At 35.2% G+C, this 18,932-nt stretch overlaps 1 protein-coding gene across 1 annotated transcript in view; it reads left to right on the top strand.

Moving 5' to 3' along the window:
- LOC129939488 (tubulin beta-3 chain) overlaps positions 1–18,932 on the top strand; it is a 38,069-nt gene that overhangs the window by 17,893 nt on the left and 1,244 nt on the right. Inside the window, exons 2-3 of the mRNA XM_056047511.1 lie at positions 17,796–17,904; positions 18,648–18,892. Coding sequence (XP_055903486.1) covers positions 17,796–17,904; positions 18,648–18,892 — 354 coding nt within the window. The remainder of the gene's footprint in view (positions 1–17,795; positions 17,905–18,647; positions 18,893–18,932) is intronic.

The following is an 18,932-nucleotide window of genomic DNA, read 5'->3' as shown; positions in this document are numbered from 1 at the left end:
CTTCTACTTTAGCAATCTCGGTATTCTATCAGAATCTGACATTTACTAAGTCAAACACTTTATAATAAGTTTTAAAACTTCTACTTTAGCAATCTCGGTATTCTATCAGAATCTGAAATTTACTAAGTCAAACACTTTATAATAAGTTTTAAAACTTCTACTTTAGCAATCTCGGTATTCAGAATCTGACATTTACTAAGTCCAACACTTTATAATAAGTCTTGAAATTCTTCTAATTTAGCATTCTCAACATTCAGTATTCTATCAGAATCTGACATTTAGTAAGTCATAATAAGTACCCGTGGCATGATGGTTAGTGCGTTGGACTTTCATGCCAGAGGTCTTTGGTTCGATCCCTGCCTATGCCAACTTAAGTCTTTTCACGGGTACTGCCTCTTGCTTTCTCAAGTTTGCAGTTCGGATTCGGCTTAAAACTGTAGATCCCTTCCATCCCTGACAACAGTTCTCGCACACAGGAATGGTTGAGAGTTGTCAGCCACTAGGCCCTAGTACTCAAACGGCCACCTTATTTATTTAATTATTTATTGTAATAAGTATTGAAAACTTCTAATTTATTAATCCCACAAAGTCAAACACTTTATAATAAATCTCGCAATCTTCTACTTTAGCAATCTCAGAATCTGACATTTACTAAGTTCTATGAAAATCTGACATTTACTAAGTTAAAAGCTTTATAATAAGTCTGGATAACTTCTTCTTTAGCAATCTCAGTATTCTATCAGAATCTGACATTTGCTAAGTAATAATAAGTCTTGAAAACTTCTACTTTAACAATCCCACTAAGTCAAACACTTTATGATAAGTCTCGAAAACTTCTACTTTAGCAATCTCAATATTCTATCAGAATCTGACATTTACTAGGTCACAATAAGTCTTGAAAACTTCTAATTTAGAAATCTCAGTATTCTATCAGAATTTGACTTTTACTAAGTCAAATACTTTATAATAAGCCTCGAAAACTTCTACTTTAGCAATCTCGGTATTCTATCAGAATCTGACATTTACTAAGTTCTATGAAAATCTGACATTTACTAAGTTAAAAGCTTTATAATAATTCTGGATAACTTCTTCTTTAGCAATCTCAGTATTCTATCAGAATCTGACATTTACTAAGTAATAATAAGTCTTGAAAACTTCTACTTTAGCAATCCCACTAAGTCAAACACTTTATAATAAGTCTCGAAAAATTCTACTTTAGCAATCTCAATATTCTATCAGAATCTGACATTTACTAGGTCACAATAAGTCTTGAAAACTTCTAATTTAGAAATCTCAGTATCTATAGCATAGCAATCTCGGTGTTCTATCAGAATCTGACGTTAACTAAGTCATAATAAGTCTTGAAAACTTCTACTTTAGCAATCTGAGTATTCTATCAGAATCTGACATTAACTAACTCATAATTAGTCTTGAAAACTTCTACTTTAGCAATCCCGGTATTCCATAAGAATCTGACATTTACTAAGTCATAATAAGTCTAGAAAACTTCTACTTTAAATATCTCAGTCTTCTATCAGAATTTGACATTTACTGAGTCAAACACTATAATAAGTCTTGAAAACTCCTACTTAAGTAATCTCAGTATTCTATCAGAATCTGACATTTACTAAGTCATAATAAGACTTGAAAACTTCTACTTTAGCAATCCCACCAAGTCAAACATTTTATAATAAGCCTCGAAAACTTCTATTTTAGCAATCTCAGTATTCTTTAAAAATCTGTCATTTAGTAAGTCAAAGACTTTATAATAAGCTTCAATTTTTCAAATGTCGGTAAATGTCAGCAAGATGCATGATTTGTGTTGTTTTCAAGAACAACTTCAACGATTTTAATTAAACTCTTGCTATTTCTAAATTTCTAGCATATCTCCTGTCATTTTTGTAAGACCTATAATTATGACTTAATAATTTATAGTTTTTTCAATCTTCCACTATCAAGATTGGTATGTCAATAATTCTTAGCAAAGTTCACAGAAGTCTTGAGGTGAAATTCTGAGTTTTTTTCTTAAAAATTTCTTACATATTTAACCATCCCGAACTTTTGTCAGAACGCATCTATCTTTTTGCCCTAGGAATAGTGCAGAGTGCATATATCTATATGAATGACAGCAACGCATGAGGACTGTTCGTTTCGAATAATTTCGATGCTATTTTTAAAATACCTCCACAAGGGGTGCAATTGTATCTATTTCAATCGTGATCCCCCCTTGAGGATTGTGCATCGGAATGAAACGTCCCGGTATATTCGAAAATATCATCGTCACCTTAAATCAGGGCATGTGGCACGACTCTGGATGCTGCTTATGCAGTGGGAGAGTTTATAAAAGTATGGTATTAAAAAATAAAACACGTAAGAAAATAAAAACTACTAAACGTGTGAAGTGACATTCTCTGAAATGCATCTTTAAGAAAAAGAAAAAAGTACCTCAGACAAACTATTTTTGGACAATTTATTTTTTAAAGTTTTTGGGTGATAATCGAGAATCTTCTCGGGCGGCAAGTCACTTATTCACGGCGTTAAATAAATATTATTCTTTTTTTTCTCTCTCTCTTTCTTTTTTAATCATAATGATTAACGACTTCCTTAATGGAGATGTTTGTTGACATGAGTTCTTGAATGGTACGGTGAGCGTACAGCCCATAAGATACACGTACAAAGCACCTTTTTGAATGTTTAGGATATTTTTAATTTTTTTAAGTATCTGAAGAAACTTTAATTGCCTGACAAGATGAAAAAAGATAATTTGATTGAATGTCTGTCTTTTTTGAAAAATACATATCTGAAGCGTTGTTTAGTGTCAATTTAGAATTGAGTACTCAATCATCAGTTTTGAATGCGAGTTCATTTTTATATACACTGAAAACTGGCGCCCAACAAACATTAACTACATAAAAGATAGAAGAAATGCAGTCAGTGAAGAGATATTTTTGAGCATTTGAGTTGGAAGACTTATATATTTTTCTTTAATGAATAAGATGAAAGAAGATTTTGTGATGAAAATGCATTGACAGATTTATGACTTTCAAAATAATTATTTAAAGGAATGAGCAAAGGAATAATCAATTTCGTTATATAAAAAGACATTTTATTATTTCTTTCAGCTTTATTTAGGTTAAGTTTTATTTTTACTTTTAATCTTACCATTTTTTTAATTTAACTTAAGTCATACAATTAACTTGAAGCTACTTTGAACTTTTAGTGACTTTGATAAATCTGTATGACTTTTAAGTTTCTGACAGTTAAAATTAATTTGTCCTGTCCAGTCCCAAAATTAAGGTTTGGTTGCCATGTTTTTGTTTTTCACAAACTGTCACTTTTAAGATGTGTTCACTTGTATCAGAATTAGTGTACTAGTAAATTGCTTTATCTTTAAAAAAACTGCTGAAGTTGTTCAAAGTTTTGTCCAATCTCAGTAAAAAATATAACAACCCATATTTTACAGCTGTTGAGATCAGAAGTAAAAGAGTAACAAGGTCTTCTTTTTAATTACCATTGTTTTTGAAGAAACTATGAAACAATAAATCCCTTAGCCGATAAAGCTGGCCATATGGGACTTTTTACTGCATTGACTATATTTTTGGCAATGAAACGTTTATTGACACATAGCAAAATTTAAAGTAGTCTCATTTTTCTCCCTTCAATCAATATGCTTGATAAATGGCATACCAAATCAAAATCAACAAAACCAAGGTCTGTGAAATCAGCTGCTCTTAAAAAAAGGGTTTCCTTATCAAAGCCTGACGATTTAGAAGCATTTAGGGATATATATAAAACATCATATAATTTGATATGTGAACTTTTATTTCTGCTTCCAAATTTTTATTATCATTCTGTTAATAACTTACCACAAAATGTTTTAATCGTAACTTTTTTATATTTAAGGTTATAATTTGTACATCTTAAAAATGGTTAAATAATGTTATGTCTTTGATCTTGAAGAAAAGTTTTTACAAATCAAAAAGAAACAAACAAATGATAATTATGCTCTAAAAAGTTAAGCATATAATAATTTTTACACTTTCTTGCTAACGTTGGCATATTCGTGGTTTAACATTGAAGAATACTCGTCGTAGTACGTGCGGAGCAGTTGTGACTTTTATTTGAATTCTAGGCCATGGTAGTTTATTTTAAAAACAGAAAATAAGCGAAAAAAAGAAATTGCTAAAAATATGAAAAGAAACCATCTGTTCTTTATATTTCCAGCAAAATGATAACACAATAATTTGTCATCTTTTTTAAATACTCTCCAAGTCAAAGTTGTTAAGACGATAACTTAAATATACCTGTTTTAAAAGTAGATAATGGGCTAGTAGTCTAGTCTAGTTTTGAAAAGGATAACGCTTTAGTCAAAATATTAACAACTTCACAATAAACAAAAATGGGGAATCTTTAGTTTTGCAATCATTGCGTTTCATCAACTCAAGCTTCTCAAATGATCAGGAAGAGTATGTTACAATTAACGAAGTTATTGGAGCACTCCTTGGATTAAAACCTCTAAAGTCAGCTGGCTTTGATAACATAACAAATCATATTTTTAAAAAACCTTTCAAGGGCAGAAATAAAATTTCCTTTAAATTTTTTTAATTTGTTTATCAAGCCATCTTACTTTCCAATACAATGGAAAAAGGCTAAAATCATTCAAATTTTGAAACCAGGAAAAGAAGTTAGCCATCATGTAAGTTATCGTCCAAAATAATTTGCTAAGTTCTGTGAGTACATGTTTTGAAAAAATAGTTAAAAACAAACTAATAGCACACATTAACATTTTACTAAAGGTTAAAGTGCGGATATGGTTTTACTTGACGTTGAAAAAGCATTTGATTCTGCCTGGCATGACATGACGGGCTCTTACACAAGTTTTTGATGCTCAACTGTTCTGTGCATATAATATAAATTGCGAAGTCTTTTCTGTCATCAAGAACTGAAGTTATCTATGTTAAAAAAAAAAATCTTTCGGAAATGTTTCAGTGTACTGCAGGCGTGCCTCAAGAATCCGTTCTTGGCCCAATACTATATACGGTTTTTACTGCTGATTTTCCTGCTTAGCAAAACTGAAATAGAGCTATTTTTGGAGATGACAATTGTGTATTTTCTTCTGATTCACTTGGTTCCGTTATTGAAACCAAATTGTAATCTTCTTTAAATGTACTTCAAAAGTGTTTTAAATGTTTGCTTTAAAAACTCAGGCTTTCTTCTTTAAACGAAAAATAAAACGACGTAAAAGCAAATCAAATACTAAATATCTTGGTGTCCACTTCGATAGTAAACTAAATTTCGGAATTTAGTTTACTGTCCAAGAAATCATACAAAAAGTAAATATAACTATTAAACTTTTCTATCCTTTTGTTAATAGTAAATCTAAGTTAAGTCATGAAAATAAAGTTATAATTTTCAAGCAATCATTCCATACGGATCACCTGCTCGGCATTACTGCTCAAAAAGGCATATTCAAAGGTTGCAAACTTCTCAAAACAAATTATTAAAAATGATGTTAAGCCTCCTTTGGAATTTTTTAACCAACGAATTACACATGTTAGCTAATGTTGAAAATATTTCTAACAGAATAATGAAATTAGAAGAACTATAAAAATTCCTGTGAAATATCTTACAATGTCAATCAATACATTTTTCAATGCGTTTTCACAAATTTTAAAATTTTGTTTAGCATTTTGTGTAAGAGAGACGTGAGTTTTTGAGACGTACATAAATAGCTTCTTAGAGAATTCATAGTTTCCCAGTTTATTTTTAATGTTTGGAAACTGTTAAAGTGCATAGAACTTTGAGGCGAATGAACTCTCCGTTCAATGTTTGAATTTTTAAGAAATCAGTTCTTACAACTGGATGAAGATTGATTCCACGTCTTGTTTTTCTTACCCCAAATTGATTGTTCTACGTTCGTCAAAACGGCTAACTTTTCAGCATTTGGTTTTGCTTCATCTTGAAACACCCACAAAGTCAACTGTTGTATAGGTTTAGGCTCATTGGCATAAATCCGTGGTGCCCTGCCACCACCATTGCGATTTAACGTGAACAAACCTTAAGAAATGTTCATGGGGTCCATGTCGGAAGTTATGGAAAGTTCTTGAGTGGGTAAACAAAGGTGTAATAGCAAATTTTGATCTCTCCATTGAAAATATTACAAGTTAAAGAAGAGCAGCTGGTTTTTAAAAATCAGTCTCAGAAGGCCTATACTATACTCTAGGTTTATAAGTAGCACCAATGATGTCCCGGTTAGACATACACTTCGTGTCACATGGATAGGGGCAAGCTTTTTTCGGTTTTTATTTGCCAATATTTCTTAAACCCTTAGGTTGTTAGAAAAAATTATTAAGTTGATAAATACAAGTCTTATGACGGCTTTTTCCCAAAGAAGTGCAAGTTAAAGTACCTGTTTTTAGGGTCGCATAAATACGGACAAGATTTAAATTTATCTATAAGACTCTTTAAAGTAAAGAAAATAACATGGTTTAGGTAAATACCGGTCTTAATGAATGGATTTAAATAATTTGTATTTAATTACTGATTTATGAATTACTTCACGTAACTAGTGGTGTATGGATGTCCTATTGCTGTACCAAATACGGGACCAGACCCGTTTATTGGCTTTAAAAATCTCTTCGGCTTTTTGGTAAGACCATTCTCCTTGGTAGACTTTTATTGAAAGTCTTCCCCACACATTACACATTTCCATGATGTTCAGGTCTAAAGAATATGGGCCATGGGGATAAGTTCACATTTTGACACTGAATCCAGGCTTTTGGTGTCCGTGCGGTATGTATTGGTGCATTATCTTTTTAGAAAGTCAATCGTTGTCCCACAAATAATTCATAAAACTGCGGAAAAGCTCGTTATAGAATTGATTTTGAATTGATTGCCGTCGCCGTTATTTTAGAACATTAAAAATCCAGCTCCACTGTTCCGTAATAGATGATTGCTTCAACCATTACACCGCCTCCTTTTGCTGTGTAGTTTTTTTAAGATTTATTTCTTCCTTTCTCAAATCATGAAAATCGCAGCTATATCCATTAGGTTCGTCCAAATTAATTTTCTTTTATCTAAAAAGACGACGGTATGCGAAGCTCGAGTCCACCTTCTGTGATTTTTGTAAAACTAAGACGTTGGTGGCTTTGTCTTCATTTTTCGGTGTCGTGTATGGTGTGCATTCTGTATCATCCGAGCAACAGTTGAGGTACTAACATTTACCCCAGCTTCTGCCTTGATTTTACTAATGGAAAGCCTTGAATTTGAAGCAGCGCTCACTATCGCCCGCTTTTTTTTGTCTGAAATAGTGTGACCTTCTTGACTCTTCCTTTGAGGTTTTTTCCATACCTCTCTGGGTCCTTTTAATACCCGATGGTTAGTGCGTTGGACTGTCCTGCCTGTGCCATCTAAAGTTTTTTTTTGCCTCTTGCGAGGAATTGACAGATTCTCCAAGATTAATTCTTGTCATGAAAAGTGCTTTCTCAAATTAACCGTTCGGATTCAGCTTTAAACTGTAGGTCCCCTCCATCCCTAACAACAGTACTCGCACACAGGAATGGTTGAGAGTTGTATGTCCACTAGACGCTAGTTCTTAACGGGCTGTTGTGCCACCTAATTTATTTATTTTACTCTGCGTCCTGAGGTTGATTGATTTTGCCGAAATCCTGGTAAGCTCTAATTGGGCTTTTTTGCTCCTTGGTTATAACCTTTCCTCTACCCATACTTTTTGATTCTATCAAAAAAAATACTTACTAAACTCTCAAATAATCAGAGTATTCTCTTATCTGATTTAAAACACGCTAATAGGTAAATTTAGATCTTGGCACTTCAATGTGACACAAAAAATTAAACTTAGCACATACCTCATTAAACATTTAGGTTTTACCAAAAAAAAATAAAGGTTTAAGAAATATTGCCTAATAAAACAAGAAAAAAACTTGTCCCTATCCATGTGACACGAAGTGTATTTAGCGGTGCTAGGCAGAAATGGCGATATCAAGGCAACCTAGCCTGAGATCCAATTAGCGCTGGATAGGATGCTTGAGGATAGGACTGCATTAACAAATGTGTAAATCGCTTTTCTCTTGAAAAAGAAAGAATTAAAGCCTATTGACTAAGAGCTCTCAACAGTTCCTATGTTTTGTTTTTTTGAGTTCGGATGCTGAATCCGATCGACTACTTTTAGAAATCACTTTTCATGATAAGAATTACTCTTGGAAGATTTGCCAATTCCTCTCAAGAGACACTACCCCTGTAAAAAACCTAAGGTGACACAAACCGGGATTGAATCCAAGTCAACTGTTGCATGAAAGGCTACGCACTAACCATTACGCCACGGCAACCCACTAAAACCCACGTACTTATTGACTTATAAATCATTCGAAAATATGCGTTACCGCTTCCGAATTAACTGACATTTTAGATCATTCTTTGAACTTATTACTCAATTAATGTGTCCTGAGATAGATATCTTAAAAGTCATAAAATGATCTTACATAAAGAGGCATTCATCTAGATTAAGCATCATCCTCACTTGTGACTTCTGTCATAGAATCAAAGTTAACAACGAAAAAAGAAGACTTTTTTTATAGTTTTTCTGGTAAGAAAAAGTAATTAATTTAAACAAGTTTTAAGCTTGTTTCTGTCACACATAAAAATATCTTCGTCAGTTTTCTCATTAAAAAAGTAAAAACCTGGAAAATATTTGATATAGCCATAGCCTTAGCCATAAAAATATCTACGTATGTCATATTGAAACCCTCGCACATATACAAACCTCTTTGTAATTAAAAAACCATAAAATTGTCACTTGAGTTTATGCTTCTCCAGAGTTTCTCACTAAACCCCTTTCCGTCAAAAAACGTGCCTTTTTACTTAAGTATTGTATGTGCCGTAATCGTATACAGCCCAACCAATAATTTTCACATGATTCTGTGAACTCTATTTTGTAGGTTAAGTTCAATGTCTGAAGGCTGATGGGTTGTGCTAGTACGTTTTTCTATCTTGCTGAAATTGATCAAACCGAGAGAAAGTAATTCAGCAAACAGCGTTGCTAATTAAGTGCTTTTATAAGAGTAGATATTTTTCTTTATCACATTCTCGACGGAAGTGCATGACTGTCACGTTGAACTATTCAAAGACTCAATCGCAAGTAGTCATTCCACCTGCATTCCGTGCCATGTCGCCGTGTCGTTATTCGTGGTTCGTCGACGCGAAGGCAGCAGCGTCTCGCTTAAGTTGAACGATGCGATGGTAAATTTAAATCTGACACTGACAGCTATACTCTCTGCGAGTTCAAGCAGCTAGAACTGTTGCTTGTCACCTATTGACAGCTTGTGATTCTTATCACAAATTGTTGTATGGCTTCATTCGTTTTGGTTCGCTACTCACTTTTACATTAAATATTCATCTGTCTCTAGGAATAAAACACTTTATACCTATGCTTGTATTGTACTCGTAGCTATAACCTACTCGATAGATGGCGTAATAATGAAATTCAATGATCTGGCTTTTTATTTATACGAGTAATATACATTTTTGACAGATGCCTGACATAATGATATCACTATCTCTCCGTGATAAGTTTTCAATCTTATAAGTCACTCGCTGGATGACAAGAGAAAGAAATGTGGGGTTAATTTACGCTTTATTAATAATACCAAAACGAAGGAGGTATAATAATTGCATTACTTGCAATGCAACAACGAGAATGAGGCGATGCATCTTCGATAATGGCGGCGAGACGAGACGCGCCACTCAGAATCAGGCCGTTGCTCCCTCTATCGGGAAACAAAATCAAAAAAGATACAAATTCATAAGGAATACAAAAAGTTAAAAATCGTGTTCTATTTTGAGAGTTTTGTTGTTGGGAATTGGAATTGGGATTCGGATTGGTGTACGATGTATGCTTTTTCGCCCAACAAAAACAACAACAACAACAACAACGAAAACGAACGCACCAACGGGTAAATAAGTCTGTTGTTGCGCTCAGTTGAGTTTGATGCCAAAATAAATTAGAAAATAAAGAAGCAAAGTGTATCGAAAGGAATTTTCTTTAAAAACGCTTCGTCATTTCTTCTAAAAAAGTCTGGAGTCTTTTCTTTTTTTTCGTCTTGGTCTTCATTTTGTCTTCAAAAGATTTCTTGCATGTTAAGACAGAGAGGTATTATTATATATTTTTTATTTAAGACGCAGAGGGTGAGAAAAACCAACCAAGCGTTAAATATGTTAGTTTCAATTTTTGTTTTTTTATTTTATTAAAAAAATCATTGAAACAATTCAATTTTGTTTCTAGTTAACTTACCTTTGCACATCAGCCAAAGCAAAAAACAAGGTCAATCAATGACGGGAGTTGGTACTGGTACTGGTATTGGTACACGTATCATTTAACTTTATTGCAAGGAAACCGAAGTTGAATTGAATGTTCACAAAAACAATATAAAAAACGGGCATCCGCTCTGAAGACTTTTAAATATTAATGAGCTTTAGAGACTTAGACAAGGCGATAGGAGAAGCAAGTTAATGTTTCTACTTTTTGTTTTAATAGGTTCTAAAAAAATAACGTTAGAATTAGAATGATAATTGTTTGATAGTGTTTAAGTAATTAATTTATTCATCACTGAAGAAATTGTAGTTTTGTTTTTTATGCAAAATAAAACTTTTTTTTTGAAATCAAGTTTATCGAAGTAAAAATATAAATAAATAAACAGGGCATGTGCTAAATCTGTTTGCTCTGTGAAGCTTAGAAGTAGGAGGGTGTTGTGATCAATAATAACGTTAAGTCTTTTTTAAAAAAACATTACAAAATCATTTTTTCAGGCTAAATTTTGTTGAACTGTTTCTAATACTTTGAGTTGAAGGATAAAAACAGATAAACAAGCTATAACTTGTACTTGAAGCTTTTAACTACAATTCATGAGTACTTGGTTTCGAAAAATTGGAATACCAGTCTTGAGACTTTTATTTGTACCTCTCAATTCCATTTCATCTTGACACAATTATCGACATAGTTGTGTGCAAGGTGATAAAAAGAAATTAATTAATTAGAATTAATTAATTATTGATTTTAACCAAACAGCCATGACCTTATACTTTTTAGGAAAATGGACAATACTCTAAGAATTCTTATTGAGAACAGCAATTTATTAAAAACTGAATTGTGAAGAATCTGCGAAAGTGAATTTTTAGGTTAGGTTAGGTTATAGTGGCTGTCCAAGATGGAAACGAACACACTTAGGCCAGTTTAATGGCCCATTGTGATACCACATGAATCTTGAGGCTTTCTCCTAAGCTCAATGGAACCAGCTTGAGCCCCTTACGAAACGTGAGAGGCTGATTATACCGTTCTGATTTAGATCGTTTAGATCATTAAAGAAAAATTCTGATAGGTAATTCTTGCGTTTTTGAGCTAGACTAGGGCATGTGCAGAGAAGATGAAGAACCGTTTCTTCCTCTTCCTCGTCCATACAGCTTCTGCAAAAGTCATTTGAGAATACGCCTAGTCTCGTGGCGTGCTTTCCTATTAGACAGTGTCCGGTTATGACACCTATAATCGAGCTTATATGCGATCTGCTTAGAGAGAGCAAGCACCTTGAACGTTTTAAATCCAGTGTTGGCCAGATGTTTTTTGTGGCTTGACACGTAGTGATGTTGTTCCACCTGGTGCCTGCCCTCCTCACAGCGTCTTGCATTAGCAGCAGTTTACAAGTTTACGTTGTAGCATGGGCTGAACTGTACCGTTCCTGGCGAGTTCATCTGCCTTACAGTTACCTGGAATGTCTCTATGGCCCGGCACCCAGCAAAGGTGAATATTAAACTGTTGCGCCATCTCCATTAGAGATGATCGACAGTTATGGACTGTTATAGAGTTTGTAGAGACAGAGTCCAGAGATTTGATAGCGGCCTGGCTATCAGAGAAAATACGGATATCAGATGTTGATATCACGTTTTCTTTGAGCCAGGACAAGAATTATCGACTTTATCGCCAAAAGTTCCGCCTGGAACACGCTACAATGATTGGGAAGGCGGAATGAGAGAATTAATTTCAGTCGTTCGTTTGTTTTTCACCCATCTTTGTAAAAATGGATTGACTCATCCTCCAAGAATGTCCTATCCTCCCAAAAAGATCTGGTAGGTATAGAAATCTGGAAATTCCTGTCGAATTGTAGTTGGGGGATGGTGTAGTCTGTGTGCTTTGGAAATGATTCTAAGTAGCTTAGAATTACGGAGTGGCCAATGTTGTTGTTAGTCCACTGCGACGAAGTTTTGAGGGGAATAGCAGAGCTTGCAGCTATTTGTGTGTTAAATATTCCAAGCGGTGTTAGGTAGAGCAAGGTGTGCAGTGCCGCAGACGGGGTCGTGCAAAGCGATCCGCTTATACATAGGCAAGCTGAACGTTGGACTTTATTTAGCTTACCCCTGTTTATACCTTTCTCTAAAGCAGTCCACAATACTGCCACACCGTACGTTAAAATCGGTCTGATTACCGATGTGTATAGCCAATGCGTGATTCTGGGTTGTAAACCCCATTTATTACCAATAGCTTTTTTGCAAGAAAAGAGAGCTACAGTTGGTTTTTTGACTATTTCCTGAACGTTGTGTTTTCACTTCAGTTTTTTATCTAAGACAAGACCCAGGTATATAGCCTTGTCTGAGAATTTTGATTCGATTCCTTTAATATAGGGAGGGTTGACAAATGGAATTTTGTATCTCCTCGTAAAAAAGACCAGATCCACACCGATCAGCCCAAAGTATTAGTCTGTCGAAGGCATTTTGTAAGAGTTCTTTTAGGATGTTAAGATGCTTTCTTGAAACTACTATAGCAACGTCGTCCGCATAAGCTATCACTCTGAAAGCCTCCGCATCCAGACTAGTTAGGATTTTATTCACTACTAGGTTCCAGAGGGGAGGGGATAGAACACCACCTTGCGGTGTCCCTCTACTAACGAATCGTCTACTAGAAGAGTTGCCAGTTTTGAGTTAATTATTCTGCTAGTAAGCATTAAATGAATTAACTCCCTAAGCGAACTCTCTAAGTTTAGAGATGTCAGTGCAGATGTAATTGCAGATGTGTCCACGTTGTTAAAGGCACCTTTGATGTCAAGGAAAGCAACCATAGTGAACTCTTTATGGTGGAGGGAATATTCGATTGTGCATACTAAAGTGTGTAACGCTGCTTAGATTGATTTACCTTAACAGTAGGCATGTTGAGACGAAGACAGAAGTCTTGCATCGATACGTGCCCTTAAATGGATATCAATCAATCTTTCCAAGGTCTTAAGAAGGAATGATAATAGACTTATAGGTCGTAGATCTTTAGGATTGACTTGGGAGCATTTACCTGCTTTAGGTATAAAAACAACTTTAACTTCTCTCCATGCCGAGGGAACATGGACCTGGTATAGGGGATAAATACTTAATTCATAGAGTTCACTCTTAAATTGTATCGAGGATTATTTCTTATTGATAGATATCCACTTCTAATAAAAAAAAAACCCTCAAGACTTTGAAATAGTGTAGATGTCTTAAAGGAAAGGAACTTTTAACTCCTGAAATAACTATTATGAAAGCAATTTTTGTATACATGTTTTTGAAGAATAAGAAACGGATTGATTTTCTTTTTATAAGCCCTTCCCCAACAAGTTATTCCATACTGAATTTAAGAGTGAACAATACCAAGGTCGATTTCATAACAAGCATTTTTTCGAGCAGTACAAACTAAGTGTATAGAACTGTCTATAGCAACATAGAAAATATTTTTTAACGATCGGACCAATTAATTTTACTATCAAGTATGACAGCAAGGTGTTTGAAGGTATTCACAAAATCTACCCGAAAGCAATGAGTAGAACAGGGCTCTCTAGAGACAAAACTATCAGATTCATTAACACTGAATTTAAGTTTTTGGCAACCTGAGGAATGATAAAATAGATCGCAATCAACTAAGTTAGAAGATCCTGACAGTCTAAAGTACATTAGTTTTGTTTTATTTCTTAATACCATTTTATTTACTGCAAACCAGCGTCTTAAGATATTCAAGCCTGAGTTAATTGCAGAAATTAAGTTAACCAGAACTGCAACCACATGAAAAGGCTTTATCATCAGCAAATGCTGTAATTTTGACTTTGAAATTCTGATTGAAAATAGGATTAATACAAATCAGAAAAAAGAAAGTACCAAAAACAGAACCGTGGGGAACACCAATACTAATATCGCACAAATTGAAATTATGTGTGAAATTTTACACCATTTAAATTTCGACCACGCGAGAAATTTTCGACTACAATTTGACACATTTTGGGCCGAACCTCAGCCATAACAACTGCTCAAGAGTTAAAGGTTTATCTGCATAAACATGGTCTTTCGCGTAGCCCCACAAAAAAAGTCGATTTTTGGTTTTCAGTTGATATCGCCACGACGAGAAACTACGCGGACATTAAATGGATTTTGCAATAATTTTGGGAAAGGAGACGTCTTGTTGAAACCACATATTCTCCAACTCGTATTCTTCAATAGCAGGCAAAAAATCGGTTATCATACGACCATAACGCTCCGAATTGACGGTGACAGTCGTTCCATCATTGTTATCGAAGAGGTAAGGCCCAATTCCACCTCCGGACCAAACAGTGACTTTTTGTGGATGTAATGGCCTCTCTTCAATTACTTGAGGATTTTCGGAACCCCAAAATTTTGTTTATTAACATTCACATCGAGTGAGAAATGTGCTTCGTCGCTGAAGACAAATTTGTTGGAAAAATCGCCGTCCAACGTCTGGACGTTGGATTCATATTTTTACATGACCAAAAGTTACCGCAAAAAGTACTGCAATGTCCCAAAGGCAGTAAAAAAGTTTGGTCATTTGTAAAAAACATGAGGAATTCTTCCCCTTCATCGGTTCCTACGCTCGTTGTCAATGACACTCCTTTTGTTAGCTCTTTAGAGAAATTTTAATATCTTTGCTAGGCAGTTCGCCAACAATTCTACGCTGCCAGTGAATGTTATGACTTCGTCTGTACTTGAGCGAGTTAGCGATTTTATAGGTCCAATCTTGTTTCGCACTCGTACTGTGGCAAGAGTCCTTAGAGTTCTAAACACATATAAATCAGCAGGTTCGGATGGTTAACCGCTATTGTTCTGAAGAGGTATTCTTCAACGCTGGCAAAACTACTGCGTAAGCTTTTTCATCTGTCCTACTCCTCAGTTCTCGTTCCGAGCGGATGGAAAACGGCATTTGTCAAGACTACCTCTAACTACCGGCCGATTGCACTTATCTACGTCCCTTCTTTCCAAGGTCATGGACATGCTGATTAGTTATCAGCTCAAAAAATATTTCGAAGTTCAAAAGCTGTTTAATTACCGACAATACGGCTTTCGTACCAATAGTTCCACTGGTGATCTCATGGTCCATCTCACCGAACAGTGGAGCAAATATTTACATCGTTTTGGAGAAAGAAAGATTATTGCACTTGATATTTCAAAAGCATTTCATAGCCTGATTGGCATCGGGCTCACGTATCGAAAATGCGTGCTTTCGGTTTTCATGAATCCCTGCTTCATTGGATTAGAAATTACCTTTCGAATCGTTCAATATAAGTTGGATTGGATGGATTCAAGTCTGAAGTCTATAAAATAAATGCTGGTGTGCCCCAGGGCTATATCCAGCACTCTTTCTCATTTTTATTAATGATCTCCTGTCTGCTACTTCTAATGTAATACATTGTTTCGTTGACGATAGTACTCCTAGCTTTTCATATTCGTTTAAACAATGGGGATTAAAAAACCGCCTGGAATTAAATGCTTCGAAAACGCATATCTGTTTTGTAGCGTTAAAGCGAGATTTACCCCTTTTGCATAAACTAAAGATGGCACTTGCATCAATGAGACTGAACACCTCGATATTCTCGGTATGTTTGTCACCAACCACCTCTTGTGAAAAGATCACATACGCGATGTCGCCAAAAATGCTGCAAGGTGTTTGGGTTTGCTTAGGCGATGCAAGAAAAGTTTCACACCTTCTGATCTGGTTATTATCTACAAGACTTATATACGTCCTAAGCTTGAGTATAACTCCCATCTCTGGGCTGGTGCTCCTGCAACGTACTTAATCCTCTTTAAAGTATAATTAAAGGGCTTTCCAATAAGAGGTTTACTGTTGAACAATCCGCTATAAGATATATGTCTGTTGTAAGGCTTATTCGCTTAAATAAATAGTGAACAATTTGCAGCCATAATATTCGCAACACCAAAGCACTTCTGGGTCGTGAAGCACTGTCTTGGCCTGCAATAGTGAAACAAGTGAGTTTAAATATGAGCTAACACAAGAACTGATTGAATATGTGGAGCTTGGAAATTCCAAGAATGATTGTTCAAATGTCTGTTCATCCACAACTTGTCAATCTTTATCACTGACAATTCGGTGCAACTGTTACAGTGCTACACTGTTACCGATCTATGATTAATAATTTTGTATGATCAGAATCGGAAGATATTAATGTGGAAAACTTTGATTTTCAACAAAAAGACTGTGCCACAAAAGCAATGAATAAATCGCAACATTTCATGAAAATTTTCCTCACTTTTGTATTTCTCGAAGAATTTATCACAATTGGCCATCAATATCGTGTGATATATGACCTTTTCAATTTTATCCACGTTAAAGATAAAGTCTATTCCAATGCCTTACATGTCGATTAAAGACTATAAAGATGGAAAACGTGAAGTTATCAAGTACATTTTGTCGCATGTTTCATTTTAAAGTTACAAATTTTGAACATCGAACACTATACCCTTGTTGCAAAGGAGCTTCAAAGTGTTGTCTTATTTAGTGTTACTTCCGTCAAAAATATTTTTGATATACCTATCGTCAGACGTCGCAGAGACCGTTTATGATAACTTCGAACTTTGTCCCACAACATTGTAAGTTTATTCACAATGTTGACGATTTTTGAAGTGACAATTCTGACAATATTTTTTTAGGACCTAACAATCGTTTGTCCTAAGCTTATACATTTTTTTAAAGATCAATTTTGTCAAAGTTTAAAAATTCGTCAAACACATTTTGCCTAAATTTCTTTTAAAAGAAAACGAAACGCTCTTTGTTCACTTTGTGATAAGTCAGCAAATTTCCTCAAAAACAACTCTGTCTAAAATATTCATTTGAACTAATTCTACACAAAAAAAACTCTTCCAAGTGCTTTTTGTAGTTTGGTAAGTTAATATCTCAAACTATCATTTCCGAGTACACAACTTTATAACTTGTTCCCACAAATGAAATTAACTTGCTCATAAAACTAAGACAGCTTGCATCGGTATATAAAAGCATCATTATCAATCAAAAATTCAAAACACAAAAGTCAGGATTGTAAGCCACACTGTGCCGTTATTTTCAATGTTCCTTCTGACTTTACTGCTTTTCCATTGACTTCTCTCATATAGAAGATATAAAAACCAAATATCTTAACTGAAACCCAACTTGGCCCCAATCTGTTTGAACATCTGAAACTATAAACACAACATCTATGAGGCAATGCTAGCTTTCGCCTAAGTCTAAGTCTAAGAAAAAGAAGAAGAAGTCGACCCCCAGGTGTAAGAGATCTAACTTATAACAAGATCAGCATATCTGTCCGTTACTTATAAACTTATCCTCACACAAAACAACATCAACAAAAGTATCTATGTACATAGCTTTCTATAGAAACATTTTTCGTTCTCCATTAACCTGTCCAGAATAATTGCAAATTAAAATTTATGTTTGTTTTTCTTATTACTATTTTTTTTTTTTCATTTCATTGCAGTTCTGGGAAATCATTTCTGAGGAACATGGAATCGACCCAAACGGTATCTACCATGGTGACAGTGACCTGCAACTGGAAAGAATCAGTGTCTATTACAACGAGGCATCAGGTAGGGCAAAACAGTTTTATATGTTCTTTTTTAATTTTATGGCTTATAAGTTGGGGGGACACAAATCTGTCTTGGAGTTGGAGATACTATTTACGGCGACGGCGACACAACGACCGACGACGACGCACGGTGACGCCCTCCCTTGATAGAGTTTTAAAAATAAATGCCTGCACGGCTTGGGCTGCCATAAGCATTTTTTCATTTCTTCCAGTTCCAGCAAGTGCAGCAAAAAAGTCCATAACTCATTTTGCTGCCTCGGAAAACTATGTGGTGGCACATTCTAGCAAATGATTCATTACGTGAGACCTAAGAGCCATTCGTGGGGAGTTATCCAGCTCGGTCTCAGTCATCAGCGAGGAACACATATCTATGCAAAGCACTTGCGGCGACACGCCGCACATCGTCTCGGTCGTCGTCATTGAAGTTCGTTGGCGTTTGGAGGTTCATTCGTTAGCAGCTGAAAGTATATATACGCACTGCGCAAACGAATGATGTCCATTTTCAGCATGGAACGTTTCAAGACTGTTTTTATGGACTTCCTTTCCAAGTGAAAAGATCAGCCAAACGTGCTAAGCATTGGGAATCGGGGAATTATGACTCTTGGAGTCAGGCAGTGGGGCAGTTAGTCACCTGCGTGGTCGTCCACCTGTGTTCTATGATTAATTCTTTTTTTCATTTGTTTTTCTGACTAAGAAGGAGCTTTTAGTAAACGGTTTTTTTCTTTTTATTTGTCAATTTTATAGCAGTGACACGTTCATCAGGTGGTAAATATGTCCCACGTGCCATATTGCTCGACCTCGAGCCAGGCACCATGGAATCCGTCCGATCCGGTGAATATGGTCAACTCTTCCGTCCTGATAACTTCGTGTTCGGACAGTCTGGAGCTGGCAACAACTGGGCCAAGGGCCACTACACCGAAGGTGCTGAGCTGGTTGACAATGTGCTCGACGTAGTGCGGAAGGAATGCGAAAACTGCGATTGCTTGCAGGTAAGTTTTTTCCCTGAAAGCCCATGATGTGTCCCTAATT

This window comes from Eupeodes corollae, chromosome 1 (genome assembly GCF_945859685.1).
Source record: "Eupeodes corollae chromosome 1, idEupCoro1.1, whole genome shotgun sequence".
NCBI classification, from domain to species: Eukaryota; Metazoa; Arthropoda; class Insecta; order Diptera; family Syrphidae; genus Eupeodes; species Eupeodes corollae.
Note: the sequence above shows the minus strand (reverse complement) of the source record. Positions and strands in the feature narration are given on the sequence as shown.